The sequence below is a fragment of the Punica granatum genome, chromosome 3 (genome assembly GCF_007655135.1).
Source record: "Punica granatum isolate Tunisia-2019 chromosome 3, ASM765513v2, whole genome shotgun sequence".
In the NCBI taxonomy this organism is placed as follows: domain Eukaryota; kingdom Viridiplantae; phylum Streptophyta; class Magnoliopsida; order Myrtales; family Lythraceae; genus Punica; species Punica granatum.
This window is the reverse complement of record NC_045129.1, coordinates 10280009-10302846: the sequence shown is the minus strand read 5'-3', so window position 1 is coordinate 10302846 and position 22838 is coordinate 10280009. Positions and strand designations below refer to the sequence as shown.

At 37.1% G+C, this 22838-nt stretch overlaps 3 protein-coding genes across 3 annotated transcripts; 2 read left to right on the top strand and 1 right to left on the bottom strand.

Annotated features, from left to right (window-relative positions):
• The first annotated feature begins 6607 nt into the window (after positions 1-6607).
• Positions 6608-10421, top strand: LOC116199232 (protein UPSTREAM OF FLC). Its single transcript, XM_031529527.1, has 7 exons — positions 6608-7057; positions 7199-7268; positions 7392-7504; positions 7621-7741; positions 7851-8156; positions 8241-8564; positions 10004-10421. Exons 1-7 carry the CDS (start codon positions 6814-6816, stop codon positions 10128-10130), a joined length of 1305 nt encoding a protein of 434 aa, XP_031385387.1. The 5' UTR covers positions 6608-6813; the 3' UTR covers positions 10131-10421.
• A 4209-nt stretch (positions 10422-14630) lies between these two features.
• LOC116201381 (protein DOWNSTREAM OF FLC-like) lies at positions 14631-15769 on the top strand. The gene is made up of 2 exons (XM_031532601.1): positions 14631-14837; positions 15140-15769. Exons 1-2 carry the CDS (start codon positions 14696-14698, stop codon positions 15466-15468), a joined length of 471 nt encoding a protein of 156 aa, XP_031388461.1. The 5' UTR covers positions 14631-14695; the 3' UTR covers positions 15469-15769.
• Positions 15770-15938: 169 nt separating this feature from the next.
• Positions 15939-19921, bottom strand: LOC116201380 (acyl-coenzyme A oxidase 2, peroxisomal). Its single transcript, XM_031532600.1, has 7 exons — positions 19338-19921; positions 18334-18449; positions 17282-18162; positions 16994-17173; positions 16759-16925; positions 16530-16653; positions 15939-16447 (listed from the first exon to the last, which is right to left on the bottom strand). Exons 1-7 carry the CDS (start codon positions 19904-19906, stop codon positions 16292-16294), a joined length of 2193 nt encoding a protein of 730 aa, XP_031388460.1. The 5' UTR covers positions 19907-19921; the 3' UTR covers positions 15939-16291.
• Positions 19922-22838: the final 2917 nt, after the last annotated feature.

Genomic DNA, 22838 nt, shown 5'->3' with positions numbered 1-22838 from the left:
CATAAAACTAAAAAAATCATGCTAAAAAATATAAAATTGCTAAAAACATGTTTACCTAATAAAAAATTGGATGAATTTTCTTCAAATTTTCTTCACCAATTCCAATCTAAACATTACTTAGAAAAATTACTATTTTTTAGTTGTCCTACTTCTCCCCTATTCAAGGGAAGAGTAACAAAAACAGATTTTCCTTTTTAAGTTAACCTTGCGTTTATAATTATCCAGGAAAAAGTAATAATAATTGTTTTGGATAAGTAAAAGTAAAAATTATAAGTAATTTTGGGAAAAATGCAAAGGAAAATAGTAGAGTAAGAATAAGGAAATAGATAGCATTTATATAATTAAGAAAAAAACTATGACTATATTTATTATTTATTAAGTTTTTTATCAATTTATTTTTTTGAATTAATAATAGATGTTATTACAATTAAAAAATCTATTTGATATTTTCTCAACTCTCATGAAAAATTGTCAACTTGAAACTTGTAAACACCTATTGGATTACTATTTCGGAGAAGCAAATTTCGGGAAGAAGAAGAGGAGAAAAATCATTAGGTCTTGATTTTTTTGCCAAAAAAGTAGGCCCTGATTTTATGTTTTCTTCAGATTAATTTTACGCGCTTTGATACTATTTCCGCATGCCTGCTTCTATGAGAACGTCAATGAACGCGTTTTACCTTGGTCATGAACGTATATATGTATGTATATACATATATACGTACATGTACGAGTTGATCTGCCACTGCCATGGAGGGGGTGGGTAAGTTCGTGCTGGAGCAACGGCCCACACTGCAGGGCAGAGGGAAAGGGAAGTTGCACTATTTTGTTTTGTTAATATGTGGAGATGACGTCACGGCTTTCTGCCGCTGCAGGACCGGCAAATCTGACGTGGGTCGCCCGGCGAATCTGACGTTGGTCGCCCGTCCCGTTGGATGCAGACATAGATTATTTACCTACACATCAGACAAAAAACTACGGCGTCCCAACCCATATGCCTGTGGACCCCGCGTCCCACGTAGGGTCTTAATAATCTCATCTCCTCTTTGAATTTTTCTAATTCACTACATCATTCATACGATGAAAAAGGGTACGTATAATAGTATCATATAGCAACTAGTGCTCTTATCCGCACATTGTACGGACCTTTTTTTTTCATATATTTTAATTAATATTTCGGTAAATATACTTTAGACATATAATAACATGACGACTTGTAGTATTCGTAATTGATATTTGATAAATTACATTTACGAATTGAATACTAATGATGATGAGCATCGAGCATGGAATATATCAAAACATTTACATTCTTTTATTTTAAATAAAATAACTATAATATATTTTTATATAACTAAAAGGTATTGAGCCTTTGGCCTACCAACCATGTCCATGGCCCATTGTATCCCTCCACTGCTCAATGTCTCACTTAAAATCTCGCACTCTCGGAGCTTTGTTACCTGAATTAAATGGAAAATAATAACAAATAATTAAATTGACATTTAAATACAATTTTTATTTTTACTAAAATTATAGATACTTCTTGGCTCAAAATGCCAGGGATTCGGGTACGCAATCGCTGATGACGACGTTAGGGTCACTTGCCTCTACGTGATCGTCTCCATCGTCTCTTGCCACTCGAAATCTCACACTCTCGGAGCTCTAATACCTGAAATAAATGGAAAATAAGAACTAATAATTAAATTAAACACTTAAATACAATTTTATTTTTGACTAAAAATTATAGAAACTTCTCAATTCAAAATGACAGGAAACTCGATATGTCCTTGCCGACATCCACTGCCGGCAAGGTTAACAGAGGAATTGAATATGGCAAACTGTTTTGATCAAACAGAGAGTTAGTACCTCTAGAGACTTCACTAAAAGATTCCCGAGTGGAAGAGTCTGCGGCAGCCTGAGGCTCTAGCACTAGTGAGTAGGTTGCATGTTGAACCATATTCGTCCCATTTCCACCATCAGCGACCTCGAGTCCATGAGCTCCTCCTCCTCATCATTTCCATCACTACAGCCACCTTAGATAGCTAGGCAATTACCATCGTCATTCTCCTCAGCTATACCACTTGTTTATCTGCGAAAACCTCGTGCATATTGCCTTTGGCTGCGACTATCATCACTCCTCTAACTTCCACAACTTTCTCCTACCGTTCAGGATTGTAATATACCTAGGAAGAAGAAAACATAGACTCACTTTCCCCCACAGATTGCCTTCAGGAATATACATTGGAAGAAGAAAATAGAGACACATTATATTCTTGCTCATCAATGGAATTGACGTTGCCCGTTATTCAACTTCGGTCCCCATAATTTTGATCTTCTTCTCGTCCTTTGAAAACAAATGGAAATGATATAAATGAGAACGAATATTGTAGACTAAATATTTTGATTACACATTGTAGACAAATTTATTAGGGAAATATTAATTAGTTTAAGAAAAGTATAAATGTAGAGTAATTAATTTCCATATGGAAAATAGAGAGAAAACAAATCAATCTTTATTGCAATAGAAATATTTTCATATAGGTGCGTTTGAAAGAACATGCGATGAGGAGTCAAGAAATGAGACAAAAAACTGACATGACAAACTATTATTGAGTGAATGTAGGTCTCTCATCGCTCTAGTCCGATGAGTCAACTTTAATATAATAAAAATAGGGGAAAATATTGTTTTGGTCATGTACATTAAATCACTTTTCTGTTTTAATCATATTTCTATTTTTTTATATTTTAGTCATTTACCTTTTACTACTTTTCTATTGTCATCATTTCGTTACTTAAGCTGTTAATATTGTTAACATAGAATACGACTGCATGCCCCACGTTAGACATCCTAACAGGGGGATTTCTATATTCAATTTAAAGCGAAAATCTTGAAAGAAAATTAATTAAAATGAAAGAAAGAAAAAAATCAAAATAAATAAATAAGCCAACTGAAGCCATCACCCCCTCTACCAATCTTCTTCAGCAGCTCGACCAAAAAATATATATTTCAACAACAGACCTCCGTAGAGGAGCACAAGTCAACAACAATTGACGACCCAAATCAGGCTTCGAATTGTCATCTTGGTCACAAAGGGTTAATTTAATTTCTTGAAACTTGTTTGATCAATCGTGTATTCTTCACGAGTTTGATGAAATTAGGGTTTGAGTTTGTTTCATTGCCTGAAATCCTTTCATAGTGAGCTTCAAATTCACGAGTTTGATAAATTAGGGTTTGAGTTGTTTACTCGCTTGAAAGTCCTTTGATAGTGAGCTTCAATTCAGAAGGACTTGATGAATGACCGAAAGAAAAGCCAATCAGGGAACAAATGAAAGGCCCAGTTATTCCAGCAACCAAAAGCAATATCATGATCATGGTGTTCGCTGCACCCAACCTCATGAGAAAATGACGGCCATGCCGCTAGAGTTATTTTCAACTTGGCTTACATTTTATGTTTTTTTATATTTTTTTTCCTGATTTTCTTTTTATTTAATGAGGATGAGACATTCATGTGTGGCAATGTTTGATGTAGGCATCCAATCGTGTTCCATGTCAGCAATATTAACTGCGTAAGTAACAGAAGGATGACAATAGAAAAGTAGATAAAAGTAAAGGATGAAAATAAAAAAAAATAAAAAAGAGAGACTAAAATAGAAAAGTGATATAAGGGAGAGAATCAAAACAATACTTTTCCTTATAAGTAGCTTAAGAAAGGTATAAATATAGAGTAATTAATTTCCATATGAAAAGTAGAGAAAAAATAACTTGATCTTTATTGCAATAGAGATATTTCCATATAGATGCATATAAAGGGATATGTGAATGAGCAGCCAAGAAATGAGAGAAAAAGCTAGTGTGACAAGCTATTATCGAGCTAATGGAGACCTATCATCGCTCGAGCTCGAAGAGCTAACTTTAATATAATATAAATAGATTAGCATATCATTCAATTAATAATAGGTTAAACATTGTAAATGTTTTCGATGGGGAAAAGTGTCTGTCGTTTTAATTTCGTGTCAAATCTATCACACTGTTAATATTTCATTCAAATTAGATTAATTCCATCCAAATTAGACAACACCAATGACAAGGCGTGTAATTCCACTATTAAAAATTATAAAACTAATCAATTTTTTTTTCCTTTAACAAACTTGCATAGTCTCTTCTCTCTCTCTCTCTAGCTCTAGGATAATTCGCCAGGCCGAATTGGTGAGGTTTGTTCTTTTTGCTCATACCTCCAATTAACGAGCTCCTAGTGTTTACAAAAATTCAAGTAACGGGTGTCAGGAAAGGAAAAAAAAAAGATTCAAAACACGTAAGGCAGGAGAAAGAGGTGTATTATAGTATCGCATATCATCGACAGTAAATAAAGGCAGGATAGATTCTAATGGACATGTACCCTTTAATTAGTTATTAGCATTATGATTTTTACTTATTTTCAAAATTACCTTTCTCCTCTCATCTCACCCCTTCACACGTCCAACCAATTTCAGCAGGCACCTTGTCGATGAGGTAGTGACCAACGGTGAGGCCCTACTGCCCCATATCCTATTCCTTGCATTCTTTTTTCTTTTTGTTACTAATTTTTAATTTTTAAATAATTTTTATTTAAAATATTATTTTTTTACCGAAAATTAATGTTTTTTTTATTTATTTATGAAAACTTAACTATACAGCTAAAACTGACACTATTATAGATGGCCGAGGACAAGTTCAAGTGGAAAAAAAAAACAAAAGAAGAAGGTTTAAGACGAACATTAAAACGCTCTAAATATAGATGCACTAAAAATATTTTTTCCCAAATTGAAGTTTCTATTTTTGTCATCTTTTTAATTATGAGAAATGGTTTGGTGCAATGACATTAGCTTTGATCCGGATGCAAGGGTTCCCGAAGAATGAACTCTACGCACCCATACATATATTCCTCAGCCCCCATCTATCACCTTCTCATTAGTCATTAATGGCTCTCATATTCTGTAGTCAAGAAAAAGAACAAAAAAAAAAGAGTATGAGAAATTAAATAAAATAAAAAATCATATATAAAAGCAAAATTATGAAGTTTTCATTTGGTTTGAAAATATAATTATTACTCCACTTTACTTTACTAGACGATGACAAAATAGTTAAAAAAAATTATATAATTATAATAATTATTAAGAAAAAATATGTGCGAAAAATTTATTACAAAATTAAAGAAAAAGATAAATAATAAATAATTGAGAGAATTTTGTATTATAAAAATAGTTATAATAATGTTAAGAAAACGTAAGTGAGAAAAATTATTATTAAATTAAAAAAAAGATAAAAAGTAGTGATTATATTATTGAATTGAGAATTATTATATATGTATATATATATTGATGTGAAAATGAATAGCTAATTTATTATTAAAAAATTAATTAAAAAATTAGAAAAAAATTAGAAAAATTATTATTCAGTGAAGAAAAAGGTAGAAAGTAGAAACAATAATAATTGTAGTGGTGAATTTTGTGTATATGGTCTGGAGAGTGGAAAACCCTTCTTCACGTGGACGGGGAATGGGTAAGGGATGCGATAAAGTTGGGCAGTGTCTTTACTTCAAAAGGACAGAGAGGAAGAAAGGAAAGACCTTTGGGTGAAAAGAGCTGGAAGGAGAGAGAGAGAGAGAGAGAGAGAGAGAGAGGGAGCTTTCAGTAGTCACGTCCATGCCCGACAGAATGAGACAGCTCTCAATCCAATCTTAATTGCGTCTGCAGGGCCCCTTTTGCCTATCACTGCTAAATAACTGTTCAAACCCTATAAACTGCCACTCACAGTCTGCTGCCCTCTCGCTCCTCTCGATGTACTTTACAATGGCTTCTCATGCTATACGTATAGGCTCCCAGCTTTTTCTAGAAAATGCACGGACATGGGCTATACCTAGTAACAGTTATTACTGTATGCTCGATTATTACTCGTTGTTAATGAGAAAATATTATGTAAGCATTATATAATCACGTGAATGTGTACTAAATTTCTCTCAATTAATGATACATATAAAATATGCAGTTATGATTCATAAATTTTCTCAATGCACTTTTAAATGCGTCAGTTGTTGATCGTTTCTAATTAATATAATTATATATGAGAGAGAGAGAATTTTGGTACAATAATACTCGTTTTCGACCTGAACATATAAAATATAGGTTTTGTTTGGTGATGGAGTTAAAGGATATTTCGCTTAACTTTTCACTAAATTCAATAAAATAATAATAATTTTTTAAAAATATTTTTTTCTTTAATTTAATAATAAATTTTATCACATACTTTTTTTTAATTATTATTATGATTGATTTTTTATATTAAATTTTCTTAACTATTCATTATTTTTTCATCAATTCAACAACAAAATTATTACTTTTTTTATCTTCAATTTAATAATAAATTCTCGTATTTTTTTTCTCGATTATTATTGTAATTAATTTTTTAATAATAAATTTATCCAATTACTTTTATCTTCGTCCCGTATAGTTAAATAGAATCATACTTTACTCCGTTACCAAATGTCACATAAGTATTTTTCTATCGATATGATTATTATCAGTGTAACTTTCCGTCTTTATTTATCTCTGATCCTTCCCCAATCACTACAATATCTAATTAAGAACCTCCTTTGTTAATAGAGACAATGGTGAACGTTGCAATCTTAGCTAGCTAGGCTTCCCAAGGACCTCCCGTCTTTCCTCGCAGACAGCCCCTACTCCCTCTATTTGCTTTCTTGGGTGAAAAACGATCTCTAAATTAGACTCACTTAAATGGTATAGAGAGAGAGAGAGAGGGATCAATTGGATGAAATATATATGGAGAACAACAAATCGATGAGCAGCTCCAGCAGCAGTACTCATCAATCTCATGCAGATCATCAGTGTAAATCATCAGGAAGAGCCAGTGAAACCAGCATGAAGAGGTCGGCGACAATGGCGGCGACGACGGCGAAGATGAAGAAAGTCCAGGTCGTGTACTACCTCACCCGAAACGGCCTGCTCGAACATCCCCACTTCATGGAAGTCTCTCATTTCCCCAATCTCCCTCTTCGTCTCAAAGGTTAAAGTCTCTCCTATATTTTCTGGATAAGTCTTCGACATGCATACCTACGTGCCTACTTAATGAAGCTTAGGTCCCTTATTAATTAATATTAATATTGTTGACTAATTCTTGCACATGTTTTTACTTTCGTCCGTATAGATGTGATGGACCGGTTGACGGCTCTCAGAGGAAAGGGCATGCCTTCCATGTATTCCTGGTCTTGCAAGAGGTCCTTTCTAATTAATCGCGCATAATTAATCCACCCTTAATTAATAAAGTAGTCATCGTGATTTGTGTTCATTGTAATTAACTTGGACCTGTCGTCGATTATTGCTCACAACTATATGTAAAGGAGCTACAAGAATGGGTATGTTTGGAACGACCTATCGGAGAATGATGTTATACGTCCGGCGGATGGAGCCGAGTATGTCCTCAAAGGGTCAGAAATCGTCGAGAGTTGCTCCGGTGAGAGAAGTACCGGAAATTACATGAATGTATTACATAGCTAAATCTCTGCACCCTTGGGTTATTTGTTCGATAGTTTTCGTTGCGTGACGGGTTTTATTTTTCGTGTTACGCAGGGAGATTTCAACGCGTTGATTTAATGGACAGGCAGATTGATAATCCGGAACCACATCGACATTCGAAGAGATCAGTGGTGGCTCCGAGCGAGCACAACGAAGTAGTGTACTACTCCAGCAGGTATCACGTCGAGATTATGCTCAGTAATTCGTGTTAGGACTTTAAACAGAATTTTTACGCCTAAGACATTTATTCTTGCCACCAATTGTTCACAAGTTTCGCCACGCAGGGACGAAGAGCAAGAGTACGGTGGGCAAGAAGAGTACGAAGAGGAAGAGAAGACGAGCTACACGAGCTCCACCACGCCACATTCCCGATGCTCAAGGGGTGTCTCGACCGATGAGCTCGAAGAACCCGAACGCGAACATGAATCTGAGACCCAAATGAAGCGCCCCTCTCATGAGCCCCCGTCCCCTCCATCTGCTACACCTACACCCTCCCCTACATTGGTCTCGGATGAAAAACAGGCACAAAGCGCCAACTCATCCAGACGTTTTGCGGACAAAGACATTGTCGACCACCAAGATGTTCCTAGGTCTGTCGATAATACGTAGTATAAGCTCGATTAGTAATATGTACCAGTCATATATTGAAACTCATGAATTAATTTTCCTGCTAGGTGTGCCCTCGGAAAGAACTCGGTCCTGCTCCAATTGATTTCGTGTGGAAGCTTAGCGAAAACAATCCCAAAGAGTACTTGCAACAACTACCGTAGCTACGACCTGCATAAGGAAATAACGTGCAGAAACGCAGAGAAGGCAGTGGCTGCGGAGGATGAGGCAGCGATGATTATTTACATGTCTGAGAATCCAAGGTTCGGGAACCCGCAATCGCAGGAGAAAGAATACTTCAGCGGGAGCATTGTCGAATCAATCAGAGATGATCATGGCCGAAGCACGACCGAATCAGTATTGAAGAAGTCAAATTCTTACAACGCGGAAAGGTTAGTGCACGAGATAATGGAAATTTCATGGATTAGGCTTAACATTTCCTACGGTCGTTCATAGCGATGCACGCCGAGTTGCGAAACCAAAGATAGATTCGTTGATTTTTTCGTCAAATGAAAAAAATGGCAAAAAAGGGTGGAAAATTCTATAATACTATCATTATTATATTATATGGTACAATCAATTAAATTGATTGCACCACATGAACTTTTCCAAAAGCGACGTATTGATCGAAGTACTTTTGGAAAGAATGGACAACAGCATCAATTATCCTATATTTTCCTAAGCTTCCCCGAAGGAACTTGATTTGTTATGCAACGAAGGCTAATTTTAATGAGAGACCTTTCTATGTTGACCTCGGTTCGCCTGTGATTATAGTTACATTATATGTCAGAGTTTCTGACTTTATTATGTTTATAATGATCTATTTTACAAATTCCATTTTGAAAGAGGTTGTTCCCTAAATTTTGAATATTAAGCACATCCTTCATTATGACAACGGTTAAGTCCATTGCGAAAGATGGAAAGGCTTATTGTATAATCACATTAGAATAATTATATTATATATATCAAAATAAATTATATCAATTGGTCATAAAAATTGTCATTATCAAGTAATAGTAAATTGTATATTTAAGTAAATCACTATGGAATAAATTTATTGTCTTGGTAATAAGTTATTTATAAATATATTACGTTACTTGTATTATGAAGATGCTTACTTAAGTTTTTAGTAAGTTACATTGATTTGAATATTTTCGTTCAAACTTAGTTAGTGGGCTGTATCGTGGAATTCATTTTGTTGACTGGACCACAATATTTTTTATGATGTTGGGTAAAAAAGTCATTTTTCCTTTGACCTAGTATTCTCTGTTCAAAAGATTAGGTTCTAAAGTGAGGATATAGTATAGTGATACTGTTAGGTTATGGAGCCTGAAGTATTGTGAATTCGGGTCGAGATCGGCGATCCATTGGGGATGTAATTAGGGTTTGTTCCCTTTAATACAGCAGTTTATATCTCTTGTAATCCTAACTCAAAAAATAGTGGATATACTTGGCTTGGCGGCGCCACCAGACGTAGTCAGAATTACTGACGAACTGAGTAATCAATTCCATGCGTCACTTTTACTTTTTCGTTCATATTGTCTTCTACTATCGTACATCAGACGCAACAGATACGTCCATTGCCTATTGATCAAAAGATTTTAAATTTAATAATCAGTTAGACTATTTGTATATTTTTATTATATATTTAAAATTTTTATTTTAATGTATTATGTTCGTAAAAATTCCTTATAATCGGAAAAAAAATTAATTTCTCTGTTTTAGAAAACCTCCTTTCCTTCTGTTCAAGGGAAAAGATTTGTTTTCTTATCTTAAATTTATTATTGGTGGCATTGAATTAATTTTTTTTCTGGTTTTGTCCGCATGTCAGGAGCTCACAGGCTCGGATAGAAGAGAAGGCAGTGGTTGAAGACAAGAGGGAAAAGTCAACTGCAAAAGGCAAATGCATCCCAAGAATGATATCATCATCCTCCAAAATTACCAAAAAGATCAGATGAAAAATTGATAATGAAAAGGGCCTTTTTACCCTCCACTGGGGCCCCACCTTGTTTATTTACTTGGGTTAGCTGAGTGAGGCACGCTAATGTTTATTTAGATCTACTCCCTCCCACCTCCCATATTGCATTTCAACAGTCCTTATCCATCAAACAGACAGTCCTCTTAATCATGCAGTTGAGAAAATGTTCTCTGGATTTGGTTCAAAAGTAGTCATAATCGTTAATTATTACTAATGAACTTTTGGAAAAATTCTCATCTTGATTCGGTTCAAAGAAATCATAGTCATCGATTACTTATTGTAGGTTCACAAGAATGAACTGCTCTATTCACTGATGTAATCAAATTGAATTCATTAAAATTATCACTGCCTGGTGAGATATGTTTTAACTCCTTGTGAAATTGAATTGGCAATCAAACTAAACCTTTTGAGACGAGTTGGAGTGAATTTTGGCATTTTTTTTCTCAGGTCAATACTCTTCTCGATTAATATTGCCAATTAATTACAAATTGAAATAATTAATCAGTGGAGACTGATGTTTTAGTGGGTGGTGTTAATTTTTTTTTTTGTTAAAAATAAAAGAGGTATATGAATTTAGTAAATGGAAAAGAAAATAAGAAATAAAGCCGTACAAAAAAAATATTGGCGAGAATTGAATTTATAATCCCTTGTTTATAGATGATAGCATGCATGTTTACTGTAATTCCTTTCTATATGATCTTAACTTTTAAGTTTTCCCTTTTATGTACATAATTTTGGCAATTCTGTTGCTGGGAATGTTTTGGATTTCTCTGCCGACATGATCTGCCTCTTAATTGGTACATTGCACCCTTGATTTTCTTTTTCTTTTTTTTTCTTTCGGTGGATTTTAGAACTCTTTTTTGGTGGATTTTACAACCTTTTTTTTTTTCCCTGTGGATACCTTTGATTTTCTTAATTCCTCGAACAAATTGCTAACCAAGGGGGCAAATTGAAAGCGAGAAATGATTAGAAAAGGCACATTACCCTGGAGGCCAAGCTCGCCGGCCTAAGGCTGAGCTCCTTTCAAGGGGACCAAACCCTACATGGGCTTGGGATCTAACCAACAAGAATGATATCGGTGACAAGAGCCACGCCGACTAGGTCTCGCGGAATAAAGCCAAGCCAAGACAAGCCAAGCTGACCAGCCCGCGCCAGAGCTTGGCCTTATCTGACGAGCATCGAGCTCCACCTGTGGGTTCGGCTTAGGTCTCACTCGAATGGTGACCCTCGAGGCAGCACTTAATTATTGAAAAAGAAGAACAATCACAAATCTTAATCGAGTGAGCGATACAAGATATCGAGAAATTATGTTTGTTGAAGCGAGATTTTATTCCATCCCAATACTATAAGGTCATGTTTAGTAAATCGGAATGGTATAAAACATAATAAAATTATTTCCATAGAATAAAATAAAATAATATTAAAAATGAAAAATTACACCACATAACACATAGTTTTTCCGTGTTTCACACTTTAGTACCAAAAAAATAATAATTTCATGATATATCACAAAAAAAAAAGTTTTTCTCACTCCACAGCATGCCGTCGATATTTCATAAAAAATTGGATGAAATGCTGATATGGCGACTTTTTCGAGGGTACTTTTGGCAACTTGAGGGACCTGAAATAATTTAAATAAAATAAAAAATAATATAAAACTATTAAAAAACAAAACAAAAAAAGGGAAAAGGCTAGCTCGGGAATTGGGTCGGGGGCTCCCTCACCGACCACTCGGCGTAGAATTTTTTTATGTTTCACATTGCAGCACAAAAAAAGAAAAAATAGGAATTTAACATTTTGTAGATATATTAAAATGAAATTAAATATATGATGTAGGTATAAAGTTTAGTTAAAATGGTGGAATGAGCAATTACGTAAACTATTTTTGAAGGAATGTTCATTCAACCAAGTTGAAGCAAAATTATTGACATAATTGAATGCCCATTCCAATTTAAACAAGTGGTTTCAAATAAGGAAAATGAGTGAAAGGATATGGGGTGATCATTCCATTCAATTCAACCTCATTCATGCATGCCAAACGTGTAGGAGGAATTCGAGTTCACTGCTATCTTTTATTATGCTACTTCCTTTCCCCATAGTATATATAGACTTTGTAAATAAACGATCATACTATTATACTCAATGAAATAATATTGGCTCATAAAATAAATAAAGAACATCGAGGTATTATTGCACTCTTTTTACAGGGTTCCTAAGTTATACAATTGGCCGTGAATGAATTTGTGTAATTGATCTCATCTTGGAGATTGATTTTCCATATTGTACAGGGAAATTCCTTTTCCTAGGAAACTTTTTGAAGGAAAAGCCTCTGAATGCCTCTAACTTGTAAAATACCCCAGTTATTTTGTATAATTACAAAATTTGCCAGCTGCGAGTAATTCGGCATACCCAATTCGGGAGTAGCAGCATCTCTCTATTGTATATATCCACGTAACACGACAATGAACTTCCATCAACCGGGATGCCAGAGCCTAATGCTGATAACTTGACCAGAAGTATTGCGTCAATCTAACAACGGAAAAGGAAGGATCAGAGAAGGAACTACGGAAGCGCTTGGCCGTCCTTATTAATTTTCATGCTATCTTTTCCGATGCTAAAAGTTTATCATTTGTCCTAGCCACAGTGCGATTCGGCCCACCTTTACAACGAATCAGTCGACATGTAAATTGCGCAACCTGCGCACTTGCTTGTACTCCTCTGCTATCAACTTAGATCAAGTAATTCATATTTCAGGGGACCGACTTCCTTGCGTTGTGATTTACGAGGCTGGCTTTGGATCGACGCCTACACTAGCATATGCACGTTGCACATGCTCTTTCGGTAAGTAGCAACTCAGTCTGGGATCACACACAATATTTTATTGCTATTATGATCTAAGTCGTCACGAAACGTCAAAACATTGATACAAACGACTATAGTTTTTTTTTTATCCTTTGACTTTTTCAAGTGTAATTAAAGTCCCACTGTTTCATACTAACGTGCTTAATTCAAGTAGTTCAGAGTGTGTTCTTTTAAATAAGGTTTTGGATTCGAATGTTATAAATAAAGAATCGTAAAAAGAGTTTTATCTCTTAGTGAACTAACCCTGCTTGAATTGAATTAATCAAGTTTACTGCATTTTCAAATACTAAGATATACATCGAAAAAAATCTCACTTTTTTTTGGTAATTAATTATGTAATGTTCAAGTCGGCCTCTATTTCTTTTTACTTAGTATTCATGCGTGCGTTTACATTTCTTCTATGCTCTTTTCTTTTAATGGGTAATAGGGGTCGGAAGCGACCAGCATAACAATCTCATAAAGCATAATCATAAGGGCTCGAATCTCGCTGCGAAATGTCCAATTTAAGCCATAACTATACCAGAATCCGATGCTTAGTCTCCAAAGAGACTTGAACCCCCCTAACCTAATGCTTAGAACGCTAGCACATTATCAATCGATCAGTTACAGCTCATTCGTACATCTCTTCTCTACTCAATCCTCTAAGTTATGGTACATCTCTTATCTACTCAACCATGCAAAACCTATATGTTTATTTATACAATCAAATTTAACTTAACTTAACTGTATTTTATTTTTTTCTTAATTTAACAAGACAATCATTACTTTTTTATCTTTTTCTTTAAATCCTCTCTCATACTTTTTCTTATATATTATTATAATTAATTTTTTAATATTAAATTCTCTAAACTGTTTAAGACTTTTTTTCAATTTCAATATTTTTTCCTCATTATAATCATTACTTTTTTATTTTCTTCTTTAAATTCTCTCACATATTTTTTATAACTACTTTTATTTTCATTTCCTTAAATCAAATTAAATCAATTTTAACTTTGTTACCAAACGCAATGTAAAGCTTTTAAAAAAAGGTTCGGGGCAGTGCCAATCGCTCTCAGTTTAGAAATGAGGTTCTGAAATCAATTAAAATACTCGACCGCGAAGTTCTCGATAATCCAAGTATGACATATAGCACCAATAAGAGTTAGTTTAAGCGGTTCGATGCTAATTTCCCTTAAGCAATGTCTCGAAAATGAGTCTTGTAGATGGAGAAAATTTTTTATTGGGAGAGTTTTATTCCGTAATGGGCCAATTTGACTCGAACTGAAATAAGCCCATTAAGTTTCCGGATACGAGGGTACACATAAAAAAAGAAGTACTACGTGTAGCAAATGCACATGGAAGTGAATCTTAATCAAAAGAAGTCTAATAGCTTATTGTTGGATTCATGCGCAAGTGAAGGGAATGACCAAATGGATCCAACCCTTCCCTCATTAAATGAGCATTGAAAGAGATGGCGGCCGGAACCGGAAGAAGCGCCGTTAGTCTTCCCTACTTGTGCACGTGAGCACCAGCTTGCAATGTGTATTATTTTAACTCTCCCTTAAATCTCTCAATCCAATTTCATTTTCATTTTTGCCTATTTATTATGTTAGAGATCCTAAGGGTAGAGGCCTTTAGTCCTCCTCTTGCTCTTGGCTCTGTTAAAATATTTCCTCCTTAATTTGCACTAAGCATAATAAGATCATGGCGAGGTTCTTGATGTTGGTGGCCTTTTGCATGCTACCGGCTGTGGTTAGCGCGGGTCACCCCTTCTGGCTCGAGGGTTGGGTCCACTGCGACACGTGCCAATTTGGGTTTGAGACCCCTCTCTCCACGTTCATCGAGGGTACATACTTGAATTTTTGCTTCACTGCCTCGGCCAAATAATGTAAGGTGCTGCCATGCTATATGGTGCTTTCATTCTGTAAGGTGCTGCCTTCCACACGATTAATGTTTCGATAATATGATGCATGTGAAATAAGATCATTTCGGAGTCGGTTGATGACCTTCGAGCAATTCAATCACTCTTCCTCTTCCGCACATTAACCGAAAGAGCCTGAGCCTGTTACCAGATTTTGGAACACATATAAACTATAAATTAACGTTTCAATCCCAGAGAACTAAATTCAAGCTTTGCCCTTCCGTCAGGTGCTACGGTAATTGTAGAGTGCAAGGACAGCATGGACATGCAGGTCACGTATGAAGCTGAAGCTGTGACAGGCCCCGATGGACGATGGGAAATGGAGGTCGATGAGGACCACCACGATGAGCTCTGCACAGTCCGATTGTTCAGGAGCCCACTGGTTGGCTGCAGAGTGCCCGACCCTGGCCACAACAGTGCCTCTCTGATCCTCACCCGTTATAACGGAGTGGTTTCGAACCGCCACTGTGCCAACTCCATGGGGTTCTTCAAGGACACGCCGCTTCACGGTTGCGCAGCTCTACGTTCCCTCTACCAGCTCAGCTACGAGGCATAGATTGATCCCTATTATCCAACAGAGAAGAAGAAGAAGATAATGAAAAGAAGTAGAACGACCGCCTTGTTCATTCTACTTCTCTAGCTATGAGCTATGCTCTTTACATGTACTAAATATAACCCAGGTTTACCGATTTCGCGTTTCTAAAACTTCAATTGACACCGATGTATTTATCGAATAAAATCTGTTTTTTCAAGGCCAAACAGAGAATTCAAGGCAGGAAGTTGTCAATGACTGTAAACTGAATATCGACAATCCCCGACAATATGTAAATTAACATGACCTCAAGTTCCTGCAATGTCCGTAGAAACTCCACGAGACCCGAGCTCACTCCGTACGATATCGCTTGCCAACAGGAACTCCATTGCAGTTTCCTATTCTTTTTCATTCTTTTATTTTATATTTTTCCTTTTGGACAGAAACTCCATTAGAGTATCACAACGGCCATTTCTGCATCAACATTTGCTCAGTTCACAATGGCAAAAGGATCGGTATGAGACTGATAAGTAGTACAATATTACAGAGTACCATAATGCTGTCTTCCCTTTTGAATGAATTTGCTACTGAACAAAACAAATGAATTCTGGTGCCTGCTGTGGTACATTTGACACCGATCGACCTTAAAGGCCTTTAAATTGTCCTATGGGATTATTACAACAACAAAATGAAGCATAAGGCGGAAGTTGGCCCTTGTCAAGTCCTTCACCTCATTGTTTTCCCACAGGAAGGGCTTTTCACCACACTTCAGATATCGCCCATTCATATCTGTAGAACTGGCAATTCGTGCACTCATGTTCAAAGTCTTGATGGATTTGGGCAGTCATCAGAACCCAACATACTGTGTGTACTGAGAGTAAGCTTCCGAGTGCATAGCTATGGGGGCCCGTATGACATGATCCGGAAGATTGAATGCATCCACAAGCTCCCTGGCCACATTCCTCACTTGGAAACTGAGGTACTCACTCAGTTTGTGAATTGCCTGAAAGCAGAAAGAGCAAGCGGCACTGTTAAATCAGAATAAAGTTGGTCACACAAGTAACTAGGTTCACATCTGTGTATACCTTAGCTTTGTTTGGTGCCACATAATCGACGATCCGGTATGTTCCGATGTCCTTCCAGATTCGGTCTAATGCATAAAGGTCACATGCTAGTTTCAGAGCTGCTCGCGAGCTTGGATCAGGACACCTACACAAGAACAAACTGGTAAAGACACAAAATTCTTGAAAAAAGAAATGGAGATTTCTGAATTCCAAGTTGGAGGATTTCTGAATTCCAGTTTAGAGCAATTACCTCTCAACTGCTTCAATGAACTTGGCAAGAATGACAGATTCTATGTGGGACTCCCCAAGGGTCAGAAGGTGATTCAGGCATCTGTTCCATGCGCCAAAGCTCCCCAGAGTCTTAGTGTGCTTCCGCAGTCTCACGGCAACACTTTGCAGCAACCGGGAAGTTCGATACTGCACCATTAAAATTCCATTAATAAATGTTATGATTGAGTCCTGAAGAAAAACAGTCAGCTCCTTACCCTAAATGCATCGAGTTGGAATTTAGGGTCCCGCAGGTGATCTTTGCCTTCCCATCTTGCAGTCACCGGATTGGGCTGAGACAAGTACGTGTTCATGGACTCTCTCAAGTAGTTCCATGTAACTGCAAGCGTCCCACCTTGAAACTTCTCCTTGTACTGCTTTAAGAGATCAGCTGCCACCTGAACCCAATAACAAACTTGAGATTCAACAATAGAACAAGAAGGTAAGGTTTCAGAATTGGGTTCCGATATGTGAAATCAAAGACAGAGTAGAACTATGTCAAATACCTGCTGCAAAAGAACTGTATTGTCCCCTTCGAAAGTCTGAAAGATATCATGGTCGTTCCTCAAGCTCCCAAACCGGTTGACGGCAGCATAGCCGTGGCCCCCACAGGCTTCTCTACAGACACTCAGCGACTTCGCTGTGTAAGAAGTCACGTAAGCCTTCAGGCCTGCTGAGAGAGCATGGACATCTGAAACCAGCTGCTCATCGTGAGTTTTCTTCATCTCTGAGTACTTCTCTATTAAATGCAAGGTAGCAAAGTGGAAGGCATAAGTGGAGGCAAGCATAGGCATCAGCTTGTGCTGTTGGGACTGGTAATCGAGGATACTAACTTCAGGCTGCTTTGGGGGCCCAAACTGCTGGCGGAGAAGGGAATATCGAGTTGCGATAGTGACTGCAATTTTCAAGACCCCAACAGAGGAGTATGCCAGACCAACCCTCCCGCCAACGAGCTCACCAAGCATAGCAGCAAATCTCTTATTTATTGACGGGAGGCTGCTCGTGTACTTCCCATCCCGAGAGACATCCCCAAATCGGTTCAGAAGATTCTCTCGGGGAATTCTAACAGAGCAAAATCGCAAGGCCCCATTATCGACACCATTGAGACCAATCTTATACCCGCAGTCATGGATCTCAACTCCAGGGAGGGTCTGGTGGGTTTTCATGTCCCTTATGGGGACGATGAAGGCATGAACCCCCATATCAGAGGTTCCTTGGGCATCATGGGTAGGGAGAATGAGCCTCGCAAAGACCGTGGCAAACTTGCCATGGACCGCTGCATTGCCTATCCACCATTTGATGGCTCCATCATTTGGAGTATCGATTATAAACTCATCGGTGATTGGATCAAATTTTGCAACAGTCTGGAGGCCTTGCACATTGGAGCCTGTCAAAGTATCGTACCGACAGCATTAGGTAGAAGGAAGCAGTAATCCGAATATAAAGAAAGTATAGACTAAAAGGTTAATATGCACCATCTTGGACATAATAATGCATGAAAAGTACAGTAGTAATCGTGAAAGGATTAAAATTGATGTGCTTATCACTGTGCTATTACCATGGTGGAGTTCCGTCATGGCGAAACAACCAGGATACTCTACGCTATCAATACCATCAAAGTACTTATCCCTGTGTCTTTTAGTTCCCAAGTTTATTACAGAGCCACCCCAAAGACTGCAAATAGAAGTGCCAGGGGTCAATGTGAGAGGCAAGATGAAAGCTGTTCAATAATAAATAACTAATAGGAGTGGGACTTGGAGGATGGAAAAACAGAGTAAAAGTTAACAGGTCCACAACAGAGTTGCTGATTTATGCAACATTTCATGATAAAGGACATTATCACTCGAGACTTGATAAATGTTTTATTTACTGTTCTGCTGCTTGATGCTTATCATTTTTTCCCGGTCTCTATATGTCTAATCTCATTTGTGCAGATCTATATGCTGTAAAGTCCATGAAACTAAACAACAGATACATCATGTTCTCATTTGTATTCAAATTCGGCTTTAAGTAGCATTAACATAGACATACGACTCTCTGAATAAAATCCAACCCGAACTATTACAAATCAATATGAGTTCTTAACAAAAATCATCAGTCATACGCCGTTCACCAATTAGGCAGAGTCTTGAACAACCCAATTCTTTTCTGTAATTCTAATTCGACAACTATCCCAATCCAATCATGCCAGTGTTCTTTATAGCCCCTCCCACCTCCGAAAGTCGGGCCCCTACAATCGACTTCGACAAGAATATGACCAAGACCCGCAACCAAAACATCGCACTGCTTTGGCCGCTTTTGGGCTAACCGGGAAAAGCCAAAAGAGCAGTTCTGAGCTAATATGGCACATCAAACTACATCATCACATACAATGCTATCTGAAATGACATGAACCTAACAACATACCCACCGTCTCTTCTCATCAACAGTGATCCTATAGATTTCTTGGCTTACAGGGAAAGTAATCAGCAACTCTAGAAGAACACAACCATCATCAAGCAGGAAACACGCGGAGAGCAATCGAATTGAGATCCGAATCAAATAGCTCAAATATCCTCTCACCTGTACTGCACGCCCATCTTGATCGCGAGCGAGATGTCCACACTACCAACGGCCTCCATGATGGCATAGTACTTCCCCGGGTCGTCGAACACGAGGCGGAACGGCCTGATACCGGCCTCCCTGACGAGGCCGAGCAGCTGCCGCATGCAGAGCTCGCGGTGGTCGTCCTTGGAGATCTCCACGGGGTTCAGCAGGTCCGGCCTCGAGTTGAAGTACTCATACACCTTCTCCTGCGACTCGCGGTGCTTCCCCCTCATGTACAGCGATAGCTTCTCCGTGTCGACCTCGATCTTCGCCGCGGCACAGGTCAGCAGCCGGAGCTGCGGCGGTATGCAGGGTCGGCCGAGGTCGGCGGGGGAGAGGTGAGCGGAAAGCCGTTGGATCCGCCGGGCGGAGGCGTCGGATTCTCCTGCGTCGGCCTTCCGATGGGGGTCCATTTCCGGTGAGGAGGAGATTCGGTTGGTGATGGCAGTGGGAGCTGAAGGAGGAGACGGTTGAGTGTCAGAGAATAGAAGGGAGAGATTTATCCGGCGTTTGCATTTTATAAGGCACGATGGTGACGTGTCCATACTCCACGTGTCGATGTGGGATTGGAAGAGGGGGAGGCGCGGTGGGCTGGCTTTGGCGCGCTTTCCAACGTCATTAGGATCAAGTTTGATTCCATGCGGTGTTTGGCTTTGGATGGGAATTTGGATCAGATCGGTGAGTCTGAATATGAATATGTTATTCAAAACCAAACAAAACGGAAGCAAAATTAAATTCCTTATCCAGACCGAAGACCAGTCGCCGACAGCCCAATCGTTATGGATGTCTCTTTGGGTGCTTTGTGCGAGTCTGCTGGAGTGGTCGGATCAATAATTTTTATAGATTAGACTCACGTCATAAAACGTTGATCGAATGATTATAAAGATTCGGGTTGAAACTGAAGATGATTGGGATATTTTTCGATGTTCTATATTCAACCTTTCTCGAGTAGAAGTTTGAGACAAATTCAAAGCAAACGACAGTTGAAAGTCGTTAAGGGCAACAGTTGCTCCCCATGAAACTCTTCAACTACCGGATGATAAGATCTTCTGAGGTCTTCTTTGGGCTTTGACATGAGATAAAATAATGGCCATTGATAGTCGGGACATTCCTCCCTATGAATACTCGTACTAATACATGTCGATTCATGCTGATTTGGCAGGGCCAAACCTCTAATGCGCGGTTGATTTGTAATTAACTATACTTGATCGAAATAGTTGAATAACTTGGCACTTGATCAGTACTTGTTTAACTTGAGTAAATATAGAATTAAGACGAGGATTAAAAGTGAAAAAGACTTTTAACTCTTCGAAAAACTTTACAGAGAAGCCGCACTATTTCGTTGCAATGCAACTTTCGAATGTCAATGGAGACTTTGGTCATCTTTGGTCATCCTCAAATGACTCGCACCATGTGGATAACTACATTTTTTTTCCTCGAATTACAGACCGACGCCGGAATGCATTATGGAAAAAGATTTAAAATCTGTAATCATTCAAAAATCCTATTCGTAAGAATATTTTCCCAGTATTTTATGGATAAAATATGATAAAAGACAATATTATTAAGATGATAAAGACGTTGTTAAGCTTTGACGTCAAAGTGAAATATAGTACTTAATTTTTTTTTCTTTCATTTTATGCCTATTGGTGTTCCAAAAGTGCCTTTTTGAAGTCCTGGAGAGGAAGATGCCTCTTGGGTTGACGTATTGTGCGACTTGTTAGATATATTGGGTCATACGGGATTTCCTCGTTCTCTCCCTCGATCGAGATATCCTCTGTTTTGCCCAAGAAAGATTGAATTATCAAAAATTTGGAGCATGATGTGTAATTATATCTATTTTGAAGGGTATTAAAATGAATATTATCAATTAAAATAACTTATGGTGAGCTTTGTTGGACGCTTCGTTTAGAAAAAATCCAATTGGTAATATATTTATAATTATTAATACTTATATCATAGATCATAAAAGATTTTTTTTGTCATTGAATAAGAGAATAATCTCAAACTTTTAATCAAGCGAATAATATGATAAATACGCCTTTTGTATTTACAGATCAGTCTCAAATAATTTGTCATAATCTTACGTTAAAAATTTAAAGATTTGTATATGTTGAAACTAATAATAAGGAAAAAAATTTACCATGATAATTTGTTATGGTGATAAAAGTACAAAAAAGAGTGTGAATTGTCGCACTTTCAAAGAGGTCATAACGTACCTTATCTAGACGATATTGTGCATAAATTTAAAAAACAATTAAATACGAAAACATTATATGTTAAAGTACTATTTGGGTGCTGTTATAGTGCAACACGCCCTTTTTTATCTTATAGGTTTAGTCACCATGACAAATTGTCATGATAAACAGATCCAGATAATAATTAATGCTAGAAGTTGAAAAAAAAAATATACCAACAGTTAAGAGTTAGCATTTGCGACTAAGAATATAGACATTGTGTTTGGTTATTACCTTATATAAGATTGCTGGTAATAAGATCTAGACTACCATTCAAATGGATTACTATGGTTTAAATTGTGAGCAATCCAACATTTTCATATTTGGTAGATTTCCAACAATTACCGATAATTCAAATTAATCACCACTCATCTTCTAATGTTTGGTTTCACGACAAATTATCGGAGATTAGATAAAAATTTCCAAAAACCAGCCTTCCCGCAATCTCCCTATCCCCTTTCTTCATCTTCCTCCAAAAAACTTTTGAAAAGAAAAATCTCAAGAGCTCCATCACAAACCCCCTGATTTAAGATGGAGAAGGAAACCTCAAAAGGTACGTGTCAATTTGTTTGACTAAAGAAGAAACAAGAACAACAACTATCGTTAATATCGTCTCGTTCCTCTCATGGCAAAGGTAATAAAACATAGAACGTTCAAAGTAATTTCATAATGATAGTGTTCGATTTCCTCCGATTAATTACACGCTGGCCTATTTACACCCATCTTGCTCAATATACTCATCCAAATATGAGCAAGAGAAGAAAATAATGATCTTTAATTTCCATAATCGCACCGCAATATTCACAACCCTCATGCAAAAAATAAAAAATGTAGTCGACATATTGCACACTTTATTAACTTAACTTCCACATGTGACACAGTTTCATAGGTAGACTTCACACGGTTTGTGGAGCTCCGTTAAACATAGAATGCCGATTCATACTCAAGTGAGAGGAGCACCCATATAAAATTATGAGTTTAACGGAGGAAAAAATGAAAGCTTTTTTTTTTTTCATTCACCGAAATTTTTTTTTAAAATATATATATATATATCAGGAATGTGGTTTTAAATAGCTTAGAATTATATATATATATATACATATATATGAATTTCTATCATTTATTTAATTGGACTTTCGGATACTAAAGTTCACAAAAAAAAGAATAAGGAAAGAAAAATAAAGGGGTAGGAGAATTTCATAAAAAATAATCATATTCGAAACCTTTTGATCACAACTCA

Excerpts from the sequence above, each read along its gene's own strand:
- LOC116201380 (XM_031532600.1), bottom strand. The coding sequence starts at position 19,906 with ATGGACACGTCACCATCGTGCCTTATAAAATGCAAACGCCGGATAAAT. Across the intron at positions 18,450-19,337 it reads AAGATGGGCGTGCAGTACAG|TCTTTGGGGTGGCTCTGTAA; the intron begins GTGAGAGGATAT and ends TTCTATTTGCAG. Across the intron at positions 16,654-16,758 it reads TTCATTGAAGCAGTTGAGAG|GTGTCCTGATCCAAGCTCGC; the intron begins GTAATTGCTCTA and ends GTTCTTGTGTAG.
- LOC116199232 (XM_031529527.1), top strand. The coding sequence starts at position 6,814 with ATGGAGAACAACAAATCGATGAGCAGCTCCAGCAGCAGTACTCATCAA. Across the intron at positions 7,058-7,198 it reads TCTCCCTCTTCGTCTCAAAG|ATGTGATGGACCGGTTGACG; the intron begins GTTAAAGTCTCT and ends TCGTCCGTATAG. Across the intron at positions 7,742-7,850 it reads GTAGTGTACTACTCCAGCAG|GGACGAAGAGCAAGAGTACG; the intron begins GTATCACGTCGA and ends TTCGCCACGCAG.
- LOC116201381 (XM_031532601.1), top strand. The coding sequence starts at position 14,696 with ATGGCGAGGTTCTTGATGTTGGTGGCCTTTTGCATGCTACCGGCTGTG. Across the intron at positions 14,838-15,139 it reads TCTCTCCACGTTCATCGAGG|GTGCTACGGTAATTGTAGAG; the intron begins GTACATACTTGA and ends CCCTTCCGTCAG.